This window comes from Polypterus senegalus, chromosome 15, assembly GCF_016835505.1.
Source record: "Polypterus senegalus isolate Bchr_013 chromosome 15, ASM1683550v1, whole genome shotgun sequence".
Taxonomy (NCBI): domain Eukaryota; kingdom Metazoa; phylum Chordata; class Cladistia; order Polypteriformes; family Polypteridae; genus Polypterus; species Polypterus senegalus.
The window spans coordinates 122,729,679-122,756,393 of NC_053168.1; the positions used below are offsets into that span (position 1 = coordinate 122,729,679).

The 26,715-nt window shown below is 38.0% G+C and overlaps 1 protein-coding gene across 3 annotated transcripts; it reads left to right on the forward strand.

Moving 5' to 3' along the window:
- The first annotated feature begins 917 nt into the window (after window positions 1-917).
- Window positions 918-26,715, forward strand: mrs2 (magnesium transporter MRS2). Of its 3 annotated transcripts, none has more exons than XM_039736903.1 (11): window positions 920-1,452; window positions 8,725-8,798; window positions 8,934-8,970; window positions 10,961-11,073; window positions 11,587-11,760; window positions 12,836-12,966; window positions 15,031-15,147; window positions 18,785-18,937; window positions 20,336-20,453; window positions 21,823-21,936; window positions 24,998-26,715. In XM_039736903.1, the coding sequence occupies exons 1-11, from the start codon at window positions 1,275-1,277 to the stop codon at window positions 25,112-25,114; spliced, it is 1,326 nt and encodes a 441-aa protein (XP_039592837.1). In that variant the 5' UTR covers window positions 920-1,274; the 3' UTR covers window positions 25,115-26,715. The 3 variants fall into 3 exon arrangements, with proteins under 3 accessions (XP_039592839.1, XP_039592837.1, XP_039592838.1); XM_039736904.1 differs by having other exon boundaries at window positions 1,379-1,466; XM_039736905.1 differs by lacking the exon at window positions 24,998-26,715 and having other exon boundaries at window positions 918-1,452; window positions 20,413-20,453; window positions 21,823-21,909.

Sequence of the window (26,715 nt, forward strand, 5' to 3'; positions counted from 1 at the left end):
CTAATCCCACTTCTGGCACCAACGTAGAGCTGGCAATGAGTGCCAGAATGGATCATCTGCTTTTGACGTGGCTCTTTTAGGTGTCCCACTATCCTCAAAAGGGCCACTGGCCTTTGCCACACGAGAAGAAATTTTATTTGCGACTTTGCACGCTTGCCGTTTTTATAGAATGCTGGCTCATACCTATGGGTGACTCACCCTTGACTAATGCAACCTGTTAGCTCTGTTACAGCTGTTGTTTTCTTAACATATACTATATGTTTCAATTAGATTGAATAAATATGTTCACGTTAAATTTATTTGGAACAATATCATATACGGTGGTGCGGTGGGTAGCGCTGCTGCCTCGCAGTTCAGTTAGGAGACCTGGGTTTGCTTTCCGGGTCCTCCCTGCGTGGAGTTTGCATATTCTCCCCGTGTCTGCGTAGGTTTCCTCTGTGTCCAAAGACATGCAGGTTAGGTGCAATGGCGATTCTAAATTGTCCCGTGTGTGCCCTGTGGTGGGCTGGCGCCCTGCCCGGGGTTTGTTTCCTGCTTTGTGCTCTGTGTTAGCTGGGATTGGCTCCAGCAGACTCCCGTGACCCTGTAGTTAAGATTTAGCGGGTTGGATAATGGATGGAATGGACAATATCGTATACATTATAAACTGTATAATTTGTTCAATTTTAATTACATTTATTTTCAATTTTGTACTTAAGTTCAAGCTTTGTACTTAAATGTGACGTGATTGAAATATTTTAATTGTGTAATTGCGTTTGTGAATGCAAATAAAACCAACTTCAGAATTCTTGAATGAAATCAGCATAACGGGAATCTTATAAAATGTTTACAACGTTTGAAATGTTATTTTAAGCAATAGCCGATGGGCGCCGGTGTGTAGGAACGATTAGTGTGTGGTGTCTTGCTTGAGCCGGTGGAGTGTGCTTGTTACACCACAGTTATCATTGTCAGGGACAATCGCAAATACGGGAAGTATGTTTCCTTGATTGACTGGAGATCTTTGTATAGTTTACCGGGTTGCACTTTTTCCATAGCTTTATTTCAGTGCATGCATGTGGTACAACCTCAAAACAGAGTTTGGGACCGAACACGGATTTTAACCGGCGTTCGAGGGGATGTCAAATGAACTTATGTAGCAGCTATGATGTGCGGTAATCGCTTTAACTCTGTTGTCGGAATTTCCCCCACGTCTAACTTTGTGATATGTCAATATTCTGTGGATACTTTATTCTGAAAAGGACCGCGCAGAGTTGGGGTTTTAAACCTAGCAGGAGATGGCGGTGTGCCTTGGAGTAAGCAGGCGTCTCATCAGGATGTTAGAGAACAGAGTCGGTCTCCTCTTCTCCCCGTGTCTTAAGTGCAGGAGTATCGGGACATCATCCAGACATCGCGGCTTTAACCTACCAGCCCTGATGCGGCGGAGCGATTGCCTCCCTCCAGGAAGCCACAGCAGTAAGTACTTGAAGGTACACCATGTCCGCCCGTTCACTTTAATTTAAAGAATATTCATAATTTAAAGTACACAGTGGTAAACAGTTCAAATGTTGTGACGTTTGGTTAAGAGTTCAATCAAGTTAGTGCAACCCAGAAAAGCGCTATTACTGTACAGTGGTGTGAAAAACTATTTGCCCCCTTCCTGACTTCTTATTCTTTTGCATGTTTGTCACACAAAATGTTTCTGATCATCAAACACATTTAACCATTAGTCAAATATAACACAAGTAAACACAAAATGCAGTTTTTAAATGATGGTTTTATTATTTAGGAGAAAAAATCCAAACCTACATGGCCCTGTGTGAAAAAGTAATTGCCCCCTTGTTAAAAATAACCTAACTGTGGTGTATCACACCTGAGTTCAATTTCCGTAGCCACCCCCAGGCCTGATTACTGCCACACCTGTTTCAATCAAGAAATCACTTAAATAGGAGCTGCCTGACACAGAGAAGTAGACCAAAAGCACCTCAAAAGCTCGACATCATGCCAAGATCCAAAGAAATTCAGGAACAAATGAGAACAGAAGTAATTGAGATCTATCAGTCTGGTAAAGGTTATAAAGCCATTTCTAAAGCTTTGGGACTCCAGCGAACCACAGTGGGAGCCATTATCCACAAATGGCAAAAACATGGAACAGTGGTGAACCTTCCCAGGAGTGGCCGGCCGACCAAAAATACCCCAAGAGCGCAGAGACGACTCATCCGAGAGGTCATAAAAGACCCCAGGACAACGTCTAAAGAACTGCAGGCCTCACTTGCCTCAATTAAGGTCAGTGTTCACGACTCCACCATAAGAAAGAGACTGGGCAAAACGGCCTGCATGGCAGATTTCCAAGACACAAACCACTGTCAAGCAAAAAGAACATTAGGGCTCATCTCAATTTTGCTAAGAAACATCTCAATGATTGCCAAGACTTTTGGGAAAATACCTTGTGGACTGATGAGACAAAAGTTGAACTTTTGGAAGGCAAATGTCCCGTTACATCTGGCGTAAAAGGAACACAGCATTTCAGAAAAGAACATCATACCAACAGTAAAATATGGTGGTGGTAGTGTGATGGTCTGGGGTTGTTTTGCTGCTTCAGGACCTGGAAGGCTTGCTGTGAGAGATGGAACCATGAATTCTACTGTCTACCAAAAAATCCTGAAGGAGAATGTCCGGCCATCTGTTCGTCAACTCAAGCTGAAGCGATCTTGGGTGCTGCAACAGGACAATGACCCAAAACACACCAGCAAATCCACCTCTGAATGGCTGAAGAAAAACAAAATGAAGACTTTGGAGTGGCCTAGTCAAAGTCCTGACCTGAATCCAATTGAGATGCTATGGCATGACCTTAAAAAGGCGGTTCATGCTAGAAAACCCTCAAATAAAGCTGAATTACAACAATTCTGCAAAGATGAGTGGGCCAAAATTCCTCCAGAGCGCAGTAAAAGACTCATTGCAAGTTATCGCAAACGCTTACTTGCAGTTATTGCTGCTAAGGGTGGCCCAACCAGCTATTAGGTTCAGGGGGCAATTACTTTTTCACACAGGGCCATGTAGGTTTGGATTTTTTTTTTCTCCCTAAATAATAAAAACCATCATTTAAAAACTGCATTTTGTGTTTACTTGTGTTATATTTGAACAATGGTTAAATGTGTTTGATGATCAGAAACATTTTGTGTGACAAACATGCAAAAGAATAAGAAATCAGGAAGGAGGCAAATAGTTTTTCACACCACTGTATGTTGTTTGGTTCGTTAATGGTCCTCTGTGAATATTCCACCGCCTCTGTCATTTAAAGAGGTGAAAAGCATGCGAGCACACAATGTGCTTGGTTTTCCTTCCTGACATCCACATGGACCCATCAGCAACACCATCCACTTACATGCAGTGCCTTGCAGAACTGCGAAAATTCCCCACAAATCGGTGTGCAAAGATGGAAGACTTATACTCAATTGATTTTAAAGTGGCCTGGCCAAACTAGTCATACACCTTCACATTCTGCATATTTTGTGTTGCAGATTTAACTTTAAATGGACAAATTTGCCATTTCTGCCCATCAGTCAACCCTCAATAACCCACAATGACAAAGTGAAAACATGTCTTCAGAAAAGTGTGTAAATGTGTTGAAAATCAAAAACTGAAATCTCTCATTCATATAAATATTCCAAGCATTAATTTTGAACTTTATAGAAGCCCCTTTAGAAGCTATCCCAGCTTTGAATCTTCTTGGGCAAGTCTTTTCAAGCTTTGGACACCTGGATTTGGGCAGCTTCTCTCAAGGTCTGTTAGATTGTATGGGATTCATCCGTAAACTGCCATCTTCAGGCCCCTCCACCGATGTTTTTTGGGAGGGGGGTACTCCGTTATGGTCCTGGAGATCCACAGTGACTGCAGGTTTTTTTATTAGAATCCTTTTATTTACTAACTAGTCGATGGCCACGGCGGTGTAAGAATAGGAACGGAAAACAGTGAGAAAGGAATTCAGAAATCAAGAAGAAATACGCAGCTGTGAATAGGTGTTTTGCTGGAGACGACAGATAATGAGTCGAAAGATCTAACCCTAGAAAAAGCCACGTACAACTGACCGTGGCTGAAAACTGGTTGTTGTAGATTAACGCAGATCTTTGCAAACGTAATACAAGGCGGGATGTTGGGGTTATGTTTGAAGTAAATGACAATGGTAGCATGGAGAATTTCGGAAAGAGCTTGAATTTGAGCTTCACCACCATAAACTCCAGATGTTGCCATGTATTGAAAGTACTCCTGACTTGTTGTGATAACTTGACTTGCGCTGGAAAGAACAACAGGAAGAGCGTCTCCAAATCTGTCCCAACGTGATGCAACGAAATCTACTGCCCTATGTCATAGTAAGAGTGCATTGCCTTCGTCAACCGTTTGTGTCAAGAAATAACCCACTGATAGGAACAGGAAGTTGCCGGATCCCGGAATAGAGATGACGTTGTACAAAAACCCGTCGACAGAGAAGAAACTGTCATTTATTTTATAACAAAGACTTAGGAAACAACAGTCGCAGTATAACAAAAAAAGCAAAGAGCGAAACCAATGCCAATGGTCGAGAGAGTACCTTCCTGTAGCAGGCTACGGAAAAGACTCCCAGGCGCACACATGGCCAAAGTGAAAGGTCACATGGTCAGGCTAGATATAGGGCGGTGACGTAACACCAAGGGGTCATAAGAGAAGAGCGGGGAACGTGGTAGTCCAAAGGAGGAATAGGAATCGAGAAAAGTGGTGTGGGGGTGTATGGGAGGCCACAGGCAGCGTGGGGAAGGGTTTGGAAGAGGAGGAATAGGAATCAAGAAATGCCGTGTGGGGGGACCGGTTTTGAAGAGGAAGCAGGACTAACCAGAAGAGAAATATATATAAGAGATAAAGCAATATTTTTGGGGGCTTAGTTAACTTGCTTATTACAATTCAGGACCCTTAATTGCCTATTTTACTTTAAAATTGCTGAATTAAGGTTGAAATTGTTACCTCATTTCTTAACCAGCCATCAGTTAATAATGAGGCGCAAATGACAAAGTAATCACCAGCCCCCACTGTGTATTTAATAAGTTTCCTAGACCAGGGGTCCCCAGCTCCAGTCCTGGAGGGCACCAGTGGCTGCAGGTTTTCATTCTAACCCTTTTTTAATTAGTGCACAGTTTTTGCTGCTAATTAACGTCTTGTGAATTCATTTTAATTGACTTGTTTTTTAAGATTTGTTCCTTTGAATTTCTTCACTGTTCCTCTGAATTGCTTAATTTCTTTCCTTAAACAGCACCCAAACAGAAATGAAACATAAAGCGAGTGAGCCAACAGAAGACCAGCTAAGTCAGGGCCTCAAACTCCAACCAATTTCACTCCAACCAGTTGCTTAATTAGGCATCGGGTCTTGTTGTTAATTAAACTTGTTCTTTAATTCCATGCCTTGTTGCTGCTCTCATTGTGCAATAGCAGAGAATTTCTGAAATTGCTGATTGTCTCTTTTCTAAGAGCACTGGTATAATGTTTTGTGGACCTGAGCAGATCAACATTCCTGAGACCTACACCTTTCTTTATTCCGAGATATTGTATGATGGTCACAGTTTGCTAGTCATGTTTTGGCTCATTTTGTATCTAGGAAAAATAAACAATTGAGGGGTTTGAGTCATAAACTCAATTCAAATTAATTCAAAAGAAGGTAATTTGCTCTAAAAACAGGTCACTAATTAAGAAAAGGGTCAGAATGAAAACCTGAAGCCACTGGGGCCCTCCAGGACCGGAGTTGGGGACCCCTGTCCTAGACTTTTAGTAGACTGTGTGGGTCCATAGCTTACAGTGTGCACTATCATGTAAAACTCTAGATGGCAGTATGGCAAAGAAATACGAAGACAGTTGCATATGTTGCACTGCATGGGCAAAGTGTTTTGAAACAAAGTTAAGTGTTTTTTTTTTTTTAAGCTTGAAGGATTGAAATCTGTTTTTATTTTATCAGTGGCTATAGTTATTTAAGGTCATTTAATATAACCTCATTTGAGTTGGCAAATGTACTCAGCAAAAAAAGAAACGTCCTCTGACTTTCAACTGTTTTTACTTTCAGTAAACTTAATGAACACTAAAAGAGTCAACACCATAAGACATAAACTAAAAATGTTTCACAATGTGTCCCTGAATGAAGGGAGGCTCAAAATCAAAAGTACCAGTCAGTATGTGGTGTGGCCACCAGCTGCTTGAAGTACTGCAGTGCATCTCCTCCTCATGGACTGGACCAGATTTGTCAGTTCTTGCTGTGAGATGTTACCCCACTCTTCCACCAAGGCACCTACAAGTTCCTGGACATTTCTGAGGGGGAATGGCCCTAGCCCTCACCCTGCGATCCAACAGGTCCCAGACGTGCTCAATTCCTTCGACGATAAACACGAATCCGTCCATCACCCCTGGTGAGACAAAACCGTGACTCATCAGTGAAGAGCACTTTTTGCCACTCCTGTCTGGTCCAGCGAAGGTGGGTTTGTGCCCATAGGCGGCGTTGTTGCTGGTGATGTCTGGTAAGGACCTGCCTTACAACAGGCCTACAAGCCCTCAGTCCAGCCTCTCTCAGCCTATTGCGGACAGTCTGAGCACTGATGGAGGGATTGTGTGTTCCTGGTGTGACTCGGGCAGTTGTTGTGGCCATCCTGTACCTGTCACGCAGGTGTGATATTCGGATGTACCGATCCTGTGCAGGTGTTGTTACACGTGGTCTTCCACTGCGAGGATGATCAGCTGTCCTTCCTGTCTCCCTGTAGCGCTGTCTTAGGTGTCTCACAGTGCGGACATGGCAATTTATTGCCCTAGCCACATCAGCAGTCCTCATGCCTCCCTGCAGCATGCCTAATGCACGTTCACGCAGATGAGCAGGGACCCTGGGCATCTTTCACAGTCGGTAGACAAGTCTCTTTAGTGTCCTGCGTTTTTAGAACTGTGACCTTAAATGCCTACTTTCTGTAAGCTGTTAAGGTCTTAACGACCATTCCACATGTTAATTAATTGATTATGGTTAATTGAACATGCATGGAAAACATTGTTTAAACCCTTTACAATGAAGATCTGTAAAGTTATTTGGATTTTTAAAACATTATTGTTGAAATACACAGTCCTGAAAAAGGGACGTTTCTTTTTTTGCTGAGTATATATGGTTTTTAAAGAGAACCTTTTATTAAGCTCCTTGAGCATGGGAAAAGGGGTATATAAATAAATTGTATTGTTATTGTTATTATTATTAATTCAGTCTTTCAAAATACTAAAACTATTTGTGATTGATGTTACCCAGGGTAGAATTCTGATTTCAAATCTCACACCCTGTTGTAGAATCTGTACATACTTCCTATGTCTCTGTGCATTTTTCTTCAATTAGCTTGTGTTCTTTATGTACTCCTTATGGTTTTACTCCAACTTCCTAAAAATGTGCAGTTTAGGTTAATTCACAATTCGATTTTGTCTCTCTATGGGTGTGAGAGTGATTGCGTATGTTAATGGTCCAACAGCGGATTGAACACTGTCCTGTGCCCAGTGCTGCTCAATGAGTTTCTAAATTGGGTTAGTTGGGTTTAATGTTCTGATCATGTGCAGGCGTACGTCATGAGGTTTTTGCTGAATATCGTAATCCAAATCACATGAGAGGAGTATTTTGACTTCAAGACCTGCATTCATTTTAAATTCAGTAATTGAAGAACGCCTTTATGAATGTAAGCGTTTGTGAGTATACTTTGTGTTGAACTAGCCTTTCTTCTGTCTGTTCCTGCCTTGCACCCAGTGCTCTTAGAATAGGCTGCTGCTTCTCATGATCCTGTAACTGAATAAATTAATTTTGAATTGATTTATTCTTAGTCATGCACAGAATAAATGAGGATTAAAATGTTGTGTCCAGTCAGTTTGTCTTGTCTTTTATGGCACAATGAACCACCTCCCCTCACATAGCACGTACTGCTGCAACTGCTGTTAATAGATCTTCATTACAGGATTCCATATAACCAGACTTATTCCCTGCAGGGAAGAAAATAGGGAGCAGACTAATTGTAGCCTAAAACAGGCAGTGAAGGACAAAACATGAACTTGGAATGTGCTATCAGCCACGGAGACAATAATAATACATTTTATTTATATAGCGCCTTTCCCGTGCTCAAGGCACTTCACAGAGTTTAAGAAAGAACGGCAGGGTAAACAGTTTATAGCATTGTACTAAACCAGCTAAATAAATGAAGAAGAGTAAGATAGTAAATTCAGAGAAAAGCCTAAAAGACAACATAATTGATGGTCTGCACACACACATACAAGTTACATGAACATCTTGACAGAGAGGTCAACTGGGAGAAGGGTAATAAAGTCAAGTAGACCTAAAAGCCTTCCTGAACAGATGAGTTTTGAGTTGTTTTTTTTAAAGAATTCATGGAGTCAGCTGACCTGAATAATTTTGGTAGGTCATTCCAGAGTCTGGGCGCTATACAGCTGAAGGCCCTGCTGTCACCCATGGAGTGTAGATTAGTGTGGAGCACAGCAAGATCAGAGGACCTTAGTGGGCGGACAGGCACATAGTGATGGAGCAGGTCGCATACAACCTGCTAGTCATCATCAGAACAAAAGGGATGTGCATTGGTTTCTTGGCAGTGATTCAGTGCTTTATATACATTGTTCAGGACCCATGTGCTCTTGAGATTCTTTTTTAATCGGATATCTTTAAGTCTCTTTATCTTTTTATAAAATAAAAAAAAACTTTTTTTTTTACAGAGACCTTCTGTCGAGCAAGAATAACTGATACTTCTCAGACTGGTTTATCAAGCGTGGTACCAGTATTTGCATTGGTAAGTCCTCATTTTAATATGCTTTTCTTGCCAATAGATTTTTAATATCTGGCTTCCTAACTTTGATTTTATATTGTTAGTAACATTACAGGGGAGAGGTTACTAAATAATTATACAGTTTCTTTCATTTTGCAGATGAAGTTTGAGAAAGATGGAAATATCACATCATATGGTAAGTTGTAAGCATCAAACAGTGACCTCAGAGTATCTTATTTATTTATTTATTTAAAAAAGCACTTATCAAGGCTGACCAAAGTGTCACAAGCCATCTACTAAAGCAGATGGCCTGCTAGTAGTTTGGGACCGACCAGGACTGAGGGAGGCACAAGAGAGGCAGATGTTCAAAACAGAAGGTAATTTATTTATACCACGATGGAAGGAAAAAGAACAAAAAAACGATGAACAAAAATGTATAAATAATCCAGTGAGAAGACACAATCAAATTATAAAGAAAAGAAAAACAAAAAGACAAAAAATAGAAATTGGGAAACACCAAGGCTCTTATCCTAATATAATCAATTCCCGTTCATGAAAAGTCCAGGGCAGCCTTAAAATAATACCAAAAACTAGACTCTGTTTCAGTCCAGGTCACCAGTACAACTCCTCCAAAAAAAATCTCAGGAGTCGTTTTTTTTTGGTCCTCAGGAGCTTAACCCACTCCTTTACAGCAACCAACAGCTCAGCCACTAGGCACCTCTTAGGCTGGCGTGCCTCGCACTACCTACTTTTTCTCCCTTTTCTTTTTTCTCCTCATCTTACGGCTACAACAGTACTTAAAGCCTTTTCCATTGCCAGGATCAGCTTACCTAATCATAGGGAGAAACCATTTAAGTCCTGCCGGGGAAATCGTACACTGCTTGTACAAATCAAAAATAACCGACAACAACATCTACATAATAAAACAATAAACAACAAAACAACACCACATTTATACCTAACCTCGAGGTTACTAATAAACAAACTTATAGATTACGATACATGTACACTACTAACGCAACTTGGACTCCCCCTATAGCTGTCGTTTGATCTTCCTAGGCACCTGTGACTGCATTTAGCGTCTGTGCCCTTGTTAAATGAAGAAAAAAAAAAACCCGATCGATAAAAATGGTATGTTACGTGCAATACTTGCCATCAACCCATATGGTAAAACATCTAGAAAATAAACTAAACAACCAGAGGGTAAGCCCAAAAATCCTAAATGAAAAAGAAAAAAAATCTTTCTTCCCCCATGGGAAACTTGCTGATAGATTGTTCACACTTAAAACTTTGATAGTCTTGCCCCATATCCATTTAATCCACCAGGTATCAGCATTACGGTGAGGCTATAGCATCACACAAAGTGCTATACAATAAAAACCCAACATATCAGACACACAAAACCAAAGGGTAAAAGACTTTTTAGCCTGGGACGAGACGTGACTTTTTTAGGGAGACACTTTCACGTCCCGCGAGACAAGACTTTGTGCCACGAAATTTAACCACAGAAGGAGCCGGAAATAAAACACAAAGAGTAGATGTCAAAGTAGAACGTCGTAAAGAATTAAAAAATGTTGGTGCAATACACATGCAGAGCAGGTTAGAGATAATGAAAGTCTCAAAAAAATGATAGTAAAGATCGTATTAGCGCAAACAAATGGAAATTATTAGCCTGTGAAATAATGGAACAGTGAAAAGAGATCGAATATATTGTTCAGATTTAAACTTTAAGTTAGAGACCTGTAGATCGTCTAATTCGTGTTGCCATCAGGGAAAAGTAGCATATCTTCCCAATGAAGAGGCTTATCCATGACAATTAAAAGATTTGTTGTTTGGTGAAAGTGAAATCCACATACACGAGCGGCAGAGGCGCGTAGTGGCCACAGACCGAAGGGGATGGTGTGCGAAGCAAGCAGGAAGCGAAGCCCCCTAGTAATATACAGTTCAATTGTGCTGCTCAAATATGTTTTGAGTAATTGTATTCAGTCAGATTGTTTATTGTTGTTTGGATTTTTATGTGGAGTATTCAAAAGTGTCCTAATGCCAATTAAAGTGGAAATTCAAGTCACTAGCACACTTTGAGAGAGTGCAGTAAATGGATTAAGGAGCAGATGATTTGTTTATGTCAAAGCATAAGCATGTTTTCCCTCTCATAAAAAATCTTACATATACTTTTTTCTTTAAAGAAAAGAAAAAGACAGAGTTGTATCAAGAATTAAATCTTCAAGCTCGGGATTTACGATTTCAACATTTAACAAGCATAACAACTCGAAACAACAGGATCATTGTAAGGATGGAGGTATGAAACATTGCAAAATGACTGATTTGTCTAATTATCTCATGTAAGTACAATTATACGTTCTAGATTTAGTGATTTGAATGGCCTGACAAACCGGTAGATTTTCTTACTGTACATTAGTATTGCCCAGATCTTTTCTTGATTTATGTTCAGTCCTGGATTTTAGTCTTTCAAATTTTGCATTTAATGCAGTCATTCACATGTGGCAGTTATCTCCTGTTAATCATACAACATTTGATGTTTGGTGTTTGAGAATATGTCTGTAAATACTGTATATCCAATGTTAGGTCCTGATATATTAGGCAATGTTGGAAAACACTCACCCTTTGCTTTTCAAAGGTAGCTTAACTTTTGCGCTGGGTCTCTACTTCTCTTGGGACCTTTTCTTGGGCTTAATGACATCTAATGTATCATTTTGGTTGACTAGATTCAAACGTTTTCAGACAACCACTTGATCCTTAGGCTCCAATTTATCTCATAAATTACTCACTATTTATTATTACTTTCTAACAGTTTTTAAAGGCTGTGATTTCACCGGATTACCTTTTGATCCTGGATTACAGAAATGTGGGTCTGGAGTCCTGGCTTTTAAGAGACCTAGGTGCCCAGTTGGCAGGAGACGGGCAATTGCTCACATCTTCCCTTCCGTTTGAATTCAGATCAATAGAAGCCATACTTCTGCATAGGGTAAATATTTTTAGTGTATTTTTATTTAATATGTGAAAGTACTCTTATTCTGATAATAGTGTAAATTATCATTCATTTGCATTCCTATTATGGGAGTGTTTATTAGCAGATTTTATTTTCTTTCAAATGTTGGACAACTCACTAGCGTACAGCAAAAAAAATTCTGGCTTCTTTCAGTTTCTCAGTATAAGCATTTTCTATATCACCTTTCAGTCTTTTACCAGTTGTGGTCAGTGGACTGATGATTTCTTCTAAAGTGTATAAAGAAATAAATCTGCTCTTGGTTTTGTTTTTTTTTTATAAATCATATCATCAATTTAAACACATTTTGCTTAAAAATTAAATGTCAAACATAATTGTAGTACCAGTCATAATCTCCAAAGACATTTGATAGTTTATTTTGTAATATATTGATTTTATTCATGTTTTATTTAAAAACAATCTTTGTTTGTTAATGTGTTCTCATGAGCTGGATTTGTTTGAAAAAGTTGTAAAAGACTGTCATATAAAGTCATTCTGTTCTCAGGTACTTTTCCTCAATCATAATGATTAAAAGGAGAAGTTAAATTATATATGTCAGTGACAGTCATGAGTAAATTCATATATATTGATCTGTATTTGTTTATTTATTTCACTAGTAGGTTAATGATCAACTGATCACTGGTGAAAATGAAATTGAATTAGCAGCTCCTTTTTTTCTGGAAAATAAGTATTTTTTATGGTGTCCATGCTTTTTTCAATTATAGTGTAGGGGGAAAAAAACAGTTAAACTGGTAACTAGAAAATATATTGTAAAGCAGTACAATAGTAAGTGCATTTTTAATTAAGATCATACTGAGATATATTTTAGCATTACAGCAGAGAAACACTGCCTTGTTTTAAGAGTTAATACGCATATGGCATTATGGTGTTTCTGCGCTTCATATTGATTATTTTATGTACTACCTGATAAAATAAATTAATTTTGATTATGTTGAAAATGATGTCAGTGTTTTAGAACGGTGTATTTTCCACATTTTTAACATTTAGACCTCAGATAAAGTTTTACTATAATATCTTAATATTTTTGTTTTAGGTTAACACTCTTCAAGCCCGGCTTAATAACCTTCAGCCCCAGATACTTGAAATGCTGGAATCACTTGTGGATCCAAAGTTGTTATCAGTTGATAGGAGCAAATTACACATTTTGCTGCAAAACAGCAAAAGGTAACATTTCTTCTACTAATAAACAATTGTTAAAAGAGAAATTGTAGATTAATTTTATTTAATCTTTAGACTTGACATGAGACTGCCATGACAGGTTATTTTAGCTCTTTAGTGAATTCATGGCTGAGGACCCCACACATGCTTTTTGTAACTGGACCATAACATCTAAAAGAGTTCAGATGTCTAATTAAATAGTTCACTGTGTAATGGAATTTAGGGGATGGTGTTAAGTGATATTTACATTTACTTTTCTAAAGTGACTTACGAAAGTGGTCAACATAATCAAGTCAATCTCAATTTGGGGGACTCTTTATGAACAAGTATTATAGGACAAGGTTACAAAAATGACCATCACAACTGAAAAGCTCTTAAACCAACAGAACAGCAGAAGAGGAATTATTCTTTTCTTAGCTACAAAGAACCCAGGATCAAAACTATTATCAGCTAAGAAGATATTAACAGAAAGGTGGGTCCTCAGACACTTCTTAAATACAGTGAGGAACTCAGTGGTTTGGGTGGGGGTTTGACAGCTTATTCCACCAGCTTGGAGTTACAACATGATATTACACTATAAAACTGGAATTTGATCCACCAATAGACTACCTCCAACATAAGTTATTAAGGATCTTTTATTGTATTTTCTTTCTCGTGCCTAATACTTTGCAGAATATGTATATCCGAGTACTACAGTATGCTGTTAAGTAGTGATGAGCGAGCATGCTTGGATGAACATGTGTTTGGCTCGAGCATCACTATACTCGGAGCATGGGGCTAGTGCGCCATGCTCAAGTCTCTGCCCCACACGTTTCGCTGGTTGGAGACAGCTAATCAAGGGGCAGGTAAGTACTGCCCTCACTGTAATGACAGTAGCCATGTCAGGTGCTGGCATTACAGTGATTGGCTGGCCGGAACACGTCATCGGGTGCTATATATGCAGGCACTGTCTTATAATGTTTTAGAGCGTCCGCTCACCTGCAGGCACTGGCATATAATATTTTAGAGCGTCATTTTTCCTGTAAAATTTGATTGTTTTGGGCGTGTTTTTTTCAGTCTGTAAAAGTGGCATACAATTCGGACAAACTGGTTCCCAGCAGCGACTTGGGAGTCTAAGATGCATCCAGACATCGTCCCCATGCTGTTCCCGGTCCATTTGGGTGGTGTTTCTGTCACTTTCTGACCTTTTCCAATGGACCAGGCCCCCTCCCCTTTTCAGAGCAGGGGGTGCCTGGTTGTCTCCCATTGACTTACATTATACTCGGGTGCTCGGTAGAGCACACGAACATCGCGATGTGTTTGGACCGAACACCCGAACACTTTGGTGCTCGCTCATCACTACTGTTAAGGAAACACTGAATAAATAAATAAGCAAACAAACCACATATGATTCTCTCTGACCATCCTAAGATAACTGAATTTGTATTTTTTAGAGGGATTGTGGGTATAAAAGTCTGTCCTGTCAGCAATGCGCACAAGGCAGTATCCAACACTGGAAAGGGTGCCAGTCCACTTCAGGGCCCATTTGCACAGCCCTACATTTCACACAGGGCCATTTAACCTCAACTTTACATCTTTGGAAATGTGGGAGGAAAACTGGAGCACACAGAATAAATATAGGGCAGGCATGGGACAGAACATGCAGACTCCATACTGACATTAACTTGATATGAGGATTCAAGTCCAGGAAGCCAGATCTGTGAAAACAACGGCATAATCCACTACACTAACTTGCCATCTTAGTCTTGGATGGAACTCTACTAATTTGCATTAAGGAAATTTTAAGCAGTATTTCAAAACGGAACCTAATTTGTTTACACTCATTTAAATAAAAAAAAATGTTTGAAAAAATATTTTAAAATGTCTATAAATAATTTGTGTTTTAATTTACATTGTAAAATATGTCTTGGTTTTTGTACAGTTTAGTGAATTTCTGTAGAGCCTATACATTATCACATGTTGCAATCCATGAAGTATCCATTATCCACTACTGAGGAAAAGTACAACAAAACAATTTTATTGTAATGTAACGAACATATCAACACATGTAAAATCACATTTTCCTTTCAGTCTTTCAGAGCTAGAAACTGACATAAAGGTATTTAAAGAGACTTTGTTGAAAATACTGGATGAAGAGGAGTTAATAGAAGAAATGTGCCTCGCAAAATGTGGGGATACTGAAGTTAAGTAAGTAAACATGAAGCATATTCAGTTATTCAGTTATTGTGTATGCAAGAATGGCGTTAGTATTGATGCCTACACTAAATGTTGTGCCTACTGCAAGATTTCAAGGTAAAAGTCTATACATTATAATTATTATTATTATAGAATTATCTTGTCTTTCAAGGAGAATTGTTTAAAAGATTCAGCAAGGAATTTAGTACCGAGTACTGAGGTTTCCATTTGTTCTTAATCATTTCAGATGATGGAGGCGTAAACGTTTTTAGGAGTGTTTTTGAGTCATTTTCAAAAAAAAGCTTCTAACTCCCTACTTTAGTATAGGCTAAGTTTCTGATCTTAACTTTTATAGGAGACACTGCTATTCTGTGATGATTTGTTTGTAAATATTAAATTATAGTGTTGTAAATTGACATACACCTTTCATCTCATATAATATACAGTGTAAAAGGAAATGACAAAACAGAAATGTCAAAGAGTTGGGGAGTAGCCAAGAAAACAGCAGAAAAAAGAAAAGTTATTTTGGACATAAGTGTCCTTCAGTGCGTCTCTCTCAGGCTGGGGATGCGAAACTGCGTTCTGCTGCGGAGCTCCGTTTGGTTCTTTTATTGTTCAGAAGTGGAACGATAACTTTTGGCAACATTGTTCTTTAACACTTAGAGGGCTGAATATTTTTTCCAAAAAACTCAGTTTTCTGAGAAGCACACAAAGCAATGGTTTCACACATAAGTCAACATAAAATGTCTGTTGCTATGTGCTGTGGCTTCTGTTGGCGCATGTTCAGCATCTCTTTGGTGGCATTGGCTGCATGGGGGCATCTCGATCGTCAGCAGGAATGCACAATGGGCTAGCTGTCTTAGCACAGGTGGCTGGTGGCAGTTGCAATGTGACGCAATATGGTTTGTATCTCTTGACATCATAAGTGGTGGTCCTGCCAGGCAAACGTTTGTGTAGGTGCATCAGCTTCACAAAAGTGTTCAGTGCCATGATCATCTGGGGACCGATCAGATGATGCTGGTGTTCCTTTAGGGGGCAATAGCTCCCTAGTTGGAATAAGTTCTTTTGTCATTGCGGTGTTTAAAGTAACCCAAAACTATATAGATATAATGTAAAAAAAGACAATACCTCTCCCATAGTGATACGGCGGTAAGAATCACATAAGAAAAAATAACTTAGCTTTCTTTAATGACGATTTACACGGCATTACAGATGGGAAGCCATAGCAAGACAATACCAAGGTGGGATCTTGATCTATACAGTCTGCCATGTTTTGTTGCTGTGATGGAAGGATTTTTAGGACGTTATCACCCATCCGTATGTTGGCTTCAAAGTATTTGGCTGCTGTCCAAGACTTTTATACTGGTTCCTCCATGTGCAGGCCCCCACGTTGGCAAATCGTCAATTTCCAAACAAGGAAAGAAGATTTTGTGCTGACTTTTAACAGAGGACCAAATAGTATACATCTGTCTTTACGCTGACTATACATTCCTCCAGCTGTCTTTGTCCATCTTGTCCTATGCTTGGCCCAGCAATTCTAAATGCTGAGAGCCTCTGTGTGTTAACTTTGGCCTGGCCTGTACATGTGAGTCGATTTCTAAAATAATTTTTACGCAGAGTACAGTGACATTAAACTTCTATTCTTATTTCAGCTGGCACCTCACTTTTGTTTTTGATTTGCATCTCCAGATCACTTTCATAATTCTCGGATTTCGACAAGTCAGAGAATTCAACAAAATTGTGTAAAACGGAGTATGGAGTATTTTGCTTCGCACATTCGCTTTGGTGTCTCGCCAGATGTCGGTGTCATTTTAGAAGTTGTATGCTCTTTGCTTGTCCTGCATGCATAGGGAATCAAGGTTAAATCAACAAAGCCATGCCACTTTCCTTCTAGCAAAGAGAGTCGAACTTAAACATAAGGGTGAGTTTTGTTGCAGTTTACAGCTGATTACCGTCCTCTACTCCTGAATTTTGACAAAACTCGACATCAGCCCTGAAAGAGTTAAATAGTCCGCGGGGTGGAAGAGGTGGGACCCTAATACAGTATATGTATAATACGTGCACAGCTGGTAACTGCACAATCACTTTATTTGCATATCTTCCTTGTGATGTTTATCTCAAATGATGTGGCATCCCTTGTTTAACTTGGTGTGGGTGGCAACATTCTAATAAAGCAAGGTTTTCTTAGCCTGGGGTCCGTGGACCCCTAGGGGGGTCCATGGATGGATTTCAGGGGGTCTATGAGGGTCAGATAAAAATTAACATTTATATTCACTGTACAGCCCGGTACTGTTGATTTTTCATTTCTCACATGATGTTTCTTGTGCGTTATGTCTTTCACTGTTGTTTTTCTAAATAGAAATAGATTTTAAGATAGATTGGATGTCAAAGATATGTGTGTCATCTTGTCAAAGACCACTCCACAGTTTCATATTCTTATTCAAGGCAAACAAGAACAACCTTCTCATTGAAATAAAGTAGATAACGAGAGAGCAGTAGTAGAAAATGTAGTAGTAGTAGTAGATCTATTTTAATTTGCACATGAGGATTGTATTTCATAATTATAATGAATGGCCATTACTTTTTGCATAAAAAAGGAGTGTTTTTTTTTTAGATTCTTTACTTTAAAGTTTAATAATAATTTCTGCATGTCATATATGTTTGAGACAATCAAATCTCGATAAATAAAGTACATTATATTCATTGCATGCAAAGGTGTGTTTATGTGAATATTTCTGGGGAAGGGGGTCCATAGCTTTCATTAGGTTCTTAAAGGGGTCTGTGACTCAAAAAAGGTTAAGAATCAGTGTTCTAAAGGAATAAAATTTAAACCAAGTTGCATTTACATTTTTGGTGAATTAATGTCTTTATTAGTGTGTTATATTATTGGAATTTTCCAGTTATTTTCAGTTGTATAATACTAGGGTATCAGGTACAATCACAACATTCAATCAATCTGTGACAAACCGGTCTGATTTGATCTTAAGTTGTAGAGGCAGGCCCTGTGTGTTTGAGAGTTGACAATCAATGAATATTCACCTGAAAGTATAACGTGCACAATGCAGGCACAGAGAAACTGGAAAGGGTATGTTTTTACCTCGCCAACAAAAGAGAGGTTTGTCTGTCTGATGTCTCCTGTTTTATGTAACACAGCAAATGAAAGCATTCATACAGCATTAACATGGTCATTAACAGGCTTTTAGAAAAGAGGCAAACTTGCAGTACCTTATAAATTTGAAACTATGCCAGGAAGTCCATGTGGAGATGTGTAGTTTATCACGCACTGTGATTTATAGTCCCGTAATATGACGTCCATAGGCAATGACATGAGAAGCATCAGTCATCAAGTTTGACATCCCCTCTGGTAGTTGTATATTGTGACGTCAGCTTTCGCTACTGAAAAACTAAAAGATTTTACATTTGGAGTTGTAGTCCTACTTACTAAAGCTCGTAAGACTCTAGTGTTGGAGTCAGAGTCAAATAAGGATTTTAAAACTAATTCCACGACCCCAACAGCCTTTCAAATAAATATATTGTACAAATATAGTCACCGTAAATGAACACTGCATAGAGAATTCATAAAGACAGGTGCAAAAAATTATATGAAGCTGTTCTAGCCAATATTTTGCTTTCGTTTTTTGATCTGTAGTCAAGGAAGCAGTTTTGGAATTGACCATGCAGAAGAGATGGAACTGCTGCTTGAAAATTATTACAGACAAGCTGAAGATCTGGCAAATACAGCCCGGGAACTGAAACTACTCATTGATGACTCAGAAAGCATTGTTTTCATTAATCTGGACAGGTTAGTAAAGTATATTTACTTTAGAATGGTGTTTTGTAGGCCATCTCCCTCATTTTGCTACCTAGTATTTAATTAAATACAAGTCCAACTTGCTTTCCTCCTTTTAAGCCATGAGTATGTGATTGATCACTCTTCTACTTGAGTTTAAAAATACATTTGGTGTCATAAACTTGTGAATATCCTTGCATGGCTAGTTTCAGTCAAGAAATAATAATAATTAATTAAATGTTTGTAGTGCTTTACATAAACGGCCACTAACAATGTGCAGCATCCACCTCAGTGGTATACCGGCAGTACCAGTATGCTCACCACACATTAGCTATTAAGTGGTGAAGGAGTGAGAGAGAGACCCAATAAGGGACATGGGATGATTAGGGGGCCAGAATGACCAGGTAGTGGTGGGCAATGTAGCCAGGACATCAGGGGACATCCTACTCTTTTCCAAAGGTACCCAGGGATTTTTTATGACCACAGAGAGTCAGGACCTCAGTTTTATGTCTCCTCTAAAGGATGCATATGTTCAGGTACTTGGGAAAATGTACTCTTTTATTCATGCGTTGAGGATTTCCTTTAGTCAGCAATGTTTCTTCCAGTTTACTGCACCTGTTTATAATCTGCACAACTCATACAAAACATATTGTATATTGTGTAATTAAATAGTGTGTCAAAATGACTTTGTGACTTTTGTTTGTCAGTGCTTCAGTCTTACTATGAGGTACATTTGGTGCCACTCTCTGACTTTGCCCTTGTTGAATAATAAATGTAAAATATGTTTTTTGAAAGAACTGTTTTATTTTAATATCACACATAAAGCTATGTCAGCATTTTCATACTGGTCAAATTAAGTGTCATCTTTCATGGTGTATTACAAACTGACTTGCAGAGAATAGAATAAGATTTCGATGCAAGATAAGTGCTACATATTGTGCGATTACACAGTTAACTACAATAAAAAAAAAAAAGTATCCATCAAACTTTGCAAATAATAACGGAGGATATCAAGTACAATATGCAATCGGTACAAAAAAATCTAACTTAAAACAGCAGTGATAAATGATAAAAATTAAGTGTGGCACACTGAAGAAAATAAATATCAGCTTTAAAAAAGGATAATGATTTAAGTATTAGGACAGCAGGAGATTCACAAAAAGACTTGAAGAGTATGTTTCAGAGTGAAGTGAGCATTAACTAAGAGTTGTGCAGCAAAGCTTTTATATATTGAGAAGGTCAACATCAGAAGTTCATGTGTGTTCCACCGAGATTTGTTTAGGGTAAACACAGGCATGAATTCTTGGTAATCTACTGGTAGCTCTAGGAACACACCGTTAAATACTGCTGCTGAACACACAACTTAATTTGTTTAATTACTTAATAAAGTCTATCCAATTTTCATTTCAGTCACCGTAATGTTATGATGAGACTTAACCTGCAACTGACAATGGGTACCTTTTCAATTTCCCTCTTTGGTTTGTTAGGAGTAGCCTTTGGCATGAATTTGGAATCCTCATTGGAAGAGGTAAGTGTTGTCCATTAATATCTGTCTAGTCTATGAGAAGGTCTGAATTTATTTGTTTTGCATGTATTCATTTGTCTAATCGTAGTTCACAGTTAAAACATAAAACTGAGATATTCACTTAAAATAAACTGCAACGCCCAGATATTTTCCTTAATAGGGGCCAGGATTTTATAATGTGAACATGAGATGAGCACTCGTATATAGCAAAATGTTTTGAATGATGGACCACTGATAACATTGCCCCTTGTTACCAGCCTTTGGGCAGGCCACTAGAAGAGGTAGATGGATGGCTTACTAAAGTGTCATCACAGAAACAAGGGCATTGCCACAAGAACCAGTAAACTCGGCAGCCTCACTAATATGAAACATGTTGAAGCTATAAGAAGTAAGACTACCATTAATCCTTTACAGTTTACAAGCATTGTGTTACTGCAGAAAAGTCAAAGTTGAAGAAGTTTTGAATCTTTCCTTGTAGGTTCACATAATTTGCACAAAGAATTCAATAGATAAAAGTATTTCCATGTGCAGACCCGTTGATAGATTTATATCATGTTCTTCTCATTTTTCCATTTTAATTGATGAAGAATTTGCATGCTTTGTACAAGTAGCTACAGCTGCTAGAGGTAAAGGTGCTCACCAGTTAACATTCCTTTGCATTTGAGTTGACCCATCTGTTCATGACTTGACACTCAATCCTAAACAGCATGAGTACATTTTTAACTTACAAAAACAGCACTTTATATTTTTTTCTTCCCAGTTTTCCCTCCAGGCCTCTTTCCAGATTATCAAACAGAATTTACAAGGAGTAAATTAATTTATGACCCAATGATTACATTTGATGGTGGGCTCAGGTTGGACAGTTGGTGACAAAGTCAGAGAGGCGATATTGCGCTGGTTTGGACATGTGCAGAGGGAAGATTCTGGGTATATTGGGAGAAGGATGTTAAGGATAGAGCTGCCAGGGAAGAGGAAAAGAGGAAGGCTTAAGAGGAGGTTTATGGATGTGCTGAGAGAGGACATGCAGGCGATGGGGGTGACAGAGCAAGATGACGAGGACAGAAAGATATGAAAGAAGATGTTCCGCTGTGGCAATACCTAACGGGAGCAGCCGAAAGAAGAAGAAAAAGATAATACATTAACATCTGTCCTCATGTGCTCGTTTAATAAACTTAGCTGTTTTATTTATCAAGCATTTTAATAATGCATTCTGCTGATTATCCATCTTTTGGGTAACCTGGACCTAAACATAGAAAATCTTTTGTTGGATTGTTTTCCAAAATATGAAGTCTAGGCAGTTGGAAAAACTCAGCAGACTCGTTGTGTATTATAATTGAAAATTAAAACCATATATATTTTTCATTTTTTGTAGGACCCTGAAGTCTTCTGGTTGGTAACAGGTATCATGTTTTTGGGAAGCGGACTAATCTGGAGACGCCTTTTGTCTTACCTTGGCAGGCACCTTGAACCTCCGTCTTTGCGACCGGTTAGAAATATTTTATCTTTTTCCTGTTTTATTTTTACAGTTTACTCAAAGCAACATTGTCATTTAATAATTCAGGTATGATAATAAGCAGTGAGATTTAGACATTCTGATACAAAACTGTAGCAATTAAAATGGATGTGAAACTACAATAATTTAGTAAAACCTGCAGCAACCAACTGAAACTTTTTAATTCTTTTAAACTTTAAAATAAGCTATATTTCTTATACCAGCATTTTGTCTGTTTGTAATAAACTTCTTTATGTGGTTTCCAAATAACAAGGCATTATATCATCAATTTCAGGCATAATATAATTATTCCTACTCTTACTTGTATTAATCTGTCTCCTCCCATTGAATGATATGTGTATACAGTAAATAAATGGAGAGTTAAATAAAACTTGAAATAGAAAGAAAATGTAATATGTACTGTAAAGTTTAAGATCATTCCGGAGTTTTACAAAGACCATGGGAGTCCAAGAAATGGCATAATTTTTTTAAATAAAGCTAACTATAACATGTAAGGTTGTGAATCACCAGTGTTGTTTGATGCTCCTGAATGAGCAAGAGGAATCAGCGAGGCAGCAACTTGGCAAAAACCAGTAGGTTAAAGTAGTCTTTCAGGATGTGTCTTATGTAGTGAGTAAATTACAAATAGTGTATAAGATCTATTTATTATTCCATCAGCTTTGGTGGCATGGCAAAAATAATTGTCCAGTAAGTCAGAACATGTGTACACGAGAGGCTGGTGCACTGAAAAAATAACTTGTTAAATGTGACTCATGACATGATGACGACACTTAGTTCCATCTGACTGAATAAAAATAATTGCATACAGAAGATATAATATATCCATCTCTTTCAACTACAACAAGAGTTTCCTGAAGGTAACTAATTTGCTGAGTCAATTTACTACAATTAGGACAGCTACTTTCTACATTTAATTTGATTAAACTGTCCTAATCTGATATGTAGATCTAGTGTACTATTGTGTCTGTGTGTCATCGGATATTTGTAGGTAAAAAAAAAAAGTGCACAACTACAAGATAGGAAAGTAACCTTTTTTTTTTTTTTTGTACTAATCATACTTTATTAATTTCTTAGATAATAAAAATTATATCCAGAGATCATTAGAGTCTTGCTCTTTTGGTATATCAGTTACCAATGCATTAATTGGAGAGAGTACTTGTATTTTCCCGATTTAGAATTACATTTCTTAAAATCTGTCTGTTTCGCTTCAGTGCATCTTACTCCTTTTCCTGGTGTTTTGTTGTAATTTCCTGGAATTCAGTGATCCCTCGGTATATCGCGCTTCGACTTTCGCGGCTTCACTCCATCGTGGATTTCAAATGTAAGCATATCTAAATATATATCACGGATTTTTTGCTGGTTTACGGATTTCTGCAGACAATGGGTCTTTTAATGTATGGTACATGCTTCCTCAGTTGGTTTGCCCAGTTGATTTCATACAAGGGTCGCTATTGGTGGATGGCTGAGAAGCTACCCAATCAGAGCACGTGTTAAATAAAACTCCTCAATGATATATGATATGCTTCCCGTGCGGTGCTTCGCATACTTGAAAGCCCAAACAGCACTTATTGATTTTTTGATTGTTTGCTTTTCTCTGTCTCTCTCACTCTTTCTGACATTCTCTGCTCCTGACGAAGGGGGTGTGAGCAGAGGGGCTGTTCGCACACTGGCCTAGAGGATACAGACGCTCCTCTACAAAATGCTGAAAGACTACCTTCACATTGCTCCCTTCCTTGCAGTTGCTTTGTCCGGCGGTGCTTCGCATACTTAAAAGACCAAACAGCCCTATTGATTTTTGATTGTTTGCTTTTCTCTCTCTCTGTCTCTCTCTTTCTCTGACATTCTCTGCTCCTGATACGCACTCCTTTGAAGAGGAAGATATGTTTGCATTCTTTTAATTTTGAGGCAGAACTGTCATCTCTGTCTTGTCATGGAGCACAGTTTAAACTTTTGACTAAAGGGCATTATTTCATGTCTAGAGGGCTCTAATTATGTTACAAAACGTATTTAGACGATCGTAAACAGGTTGGGGTTTCCTATGCTCTAACTGCGAAAATATTCGATTTATAAATAACGAATCCTACTTCGCTTAAATTCATTTATCGTGGTAGAGTCTGGAACGGATTAACCGCGATAAACAAGGGTTTACTGTATATCCTGCAAAACAGGTAGTTTTCCTTTGCAGGTGAGAATACATCTGCTTTCCCAGAACATTTATTTTACAATGGTGACTCTGAGGCTAGGGATCTGCACTGGCAATTGGAAGGTTGCCGGTTCGAATCCCGTAAATTCCAAAAGGGACTCTGCTCTGTTGGGCCCTTGAGCAAGGCCCTTAACCTGCAATTGCTGAGCGCTTTGAGTAGTGAGAAAAGCGCTATATAAATGCAAAGAATTATTATGTTTATCTTGTAGAAAAGTGTTGTCCCCTCTACATGGTGCAACCATAATGTACGCGAATACCCTTAAATTAATGACTGCAATGTACACTTTAATCACACCTTAATTGTTTGACTTGTAATTTTAAACTATGACGCAGAGGGGTAAATCAATAAAAATGTCTCTGTCCCAAATATTATGGAGGGCTCAGTAGATTTTTATTGCGCCGATGATTTTTGTATAGTGGTTGATCTAATTTGATTTTAAATTGTCTATCAGATAAGCTATTAATTAAACCCTGATTTTATGTGCTTTCTAAAAAGTATAATGTTAAATAACAATTAATAAATTCTTCTATTTACAGTGTTTCATTTTATTTAATATTTTGTTATCCGTAAACCACATTAAGTGATTATTCAAAATTTTCTCTTTATTCTGTATGATAAAATTTTCTGCTCCTTTTTTTTGTATTCATGATCTGTATATAAAACGTAATTTTAGTAACAAATGCACAAAAGTTTTGGTACACAAAAGGTAGAATTCATTCCATAGTGTATGGAGATTTTTGTAAAGATCAGAAGTTCACATTCATATCCAGGCGTCCTCAGTCGTCAAGATGAGAATTCTCAAATCTCCTTCTTTTTTCTTTGTAAATTAGATGCCTCCCATCTGGATGAAAGGTCAGATCAACAGTTCGAGAGGAGCAGACATAAGAAGTTCATGGAAAACGGAAACATTTTCTTCAAGCAAGAATCCACTTATTGGTCCCAAGTAGCTGTCAGGAAGGGGCAGTTTAGTGCCTTGCAAAAAGAACAAGCTGAAATGTAAAAGTAAATCACAATATTTAGTTGGACGCTCATACATTTAAAAACATGTGAAACATTTACTTTCTTAATAAGTACAAAAGAAATAAGCCTTAATCATCTCAATGCCTCTTTTTTAGATGTTTCAGTGCAATATTAGACTCAAAGCAAGACACAAAGTGTATGTATACTGAACATAAATGTTTTTATTATTCTGCCTATAATAATTTGTTTTGGAATATATATTGATTTACTGATTACCAAAGATGTAACAATTTACATTGATTAGTCATGCTTATTGTAAAGTGTATTTTTCCCTCACAACAAATGTTAAAAAGTGGCAGTTTTAACACAAAAATAGGCACAGTGTTTTGGCTTTAATGTGAGTGGATATATTACATACATGCAGAAATAGCTTGAAAGACTTTAGCAAGAGGGCAACTGAATTAAAGACAGAAATTCTCTTCTGACAAGGAGTTACACATACGAGTTAAATCATTAAAGTTGTTACTGCTGCCATGCTGAGGCAACAATTAACGAGTTCAGTTTTAGAATCTATTAGGATACATCTTAACTTGACAGCAGCTTGCCATACTTCATTTCTTTAAATGTCAGACTTACTGGGGTCTTTGTCCTGTACAGGTAAATGGGTACAAATAGGGGAGTGTGCAGCTATGAGCTACAGAGTGCATCTCTGTTGTAATCTCAGTCAACTTTTATTTATTAAGCAACACTTTTTAAATCCGAATAATATGTTTTGGAATGTCACTTAATCATTCTTGGCTTCCCTTTTTAAATTAAACATATGACCCCCTTTTCATCTGTCATTTTAAGCTATAGTAGTCATTTGACTAGGGGCTATTGTTTGCACTATGAAAATCAAGAAAATCAGACCCAAGTGCATTTGTATACATCCCAGTTTGATAAGAGTGCAATAAATGGGAATCTTGTGTTGTTTTTGGCAGCTGTAATGTGTTGTTCAGGTTACTTTTTACTACTTCAGTTTCAGTATACACTACACATTTGTGTTGCTGCAAGAGAAGAATCTCCTATGGACAATCGCATAACTAACACAAAGCAAAATGAGTCTGCCTCATTAGGACAGCCTGAGATGTACAGTTTTGTGGAGTTGTCCTCCTCACTCTAAAACCGAGCAAAACAAACATCATGAATTTACATTTATATGCTATTGTTAAAATAAAAAATCATTCAGATGATTTGTACAATTGTACAGTTAAGTATATTTTGCTAATGCTGCAGAGATAAACCTTAACATGAAACATTAACTCATTTAGAATGTCCTCGACAGCAACTGAACCTTAAAAAATATGTAATATTCCCTGAAACATTCAAGTCTCTCAGTTAGGTTTTCTTAGTATGTATTTGTATATATGTTTAGTTAGCAAAGATTTGTAAATATGTAACATGTATTTTCCTTATGCAAACATGCCAGGTAAACCTGAATAATTACAGGTGAATTTTATTTACATGTTTTAGGGAGTAACATATGTGTGTTTACGTGAATTTTGCAGGTCAATTTCTGTTTTAGAAGAAGTTATGTATTCAAATTTAA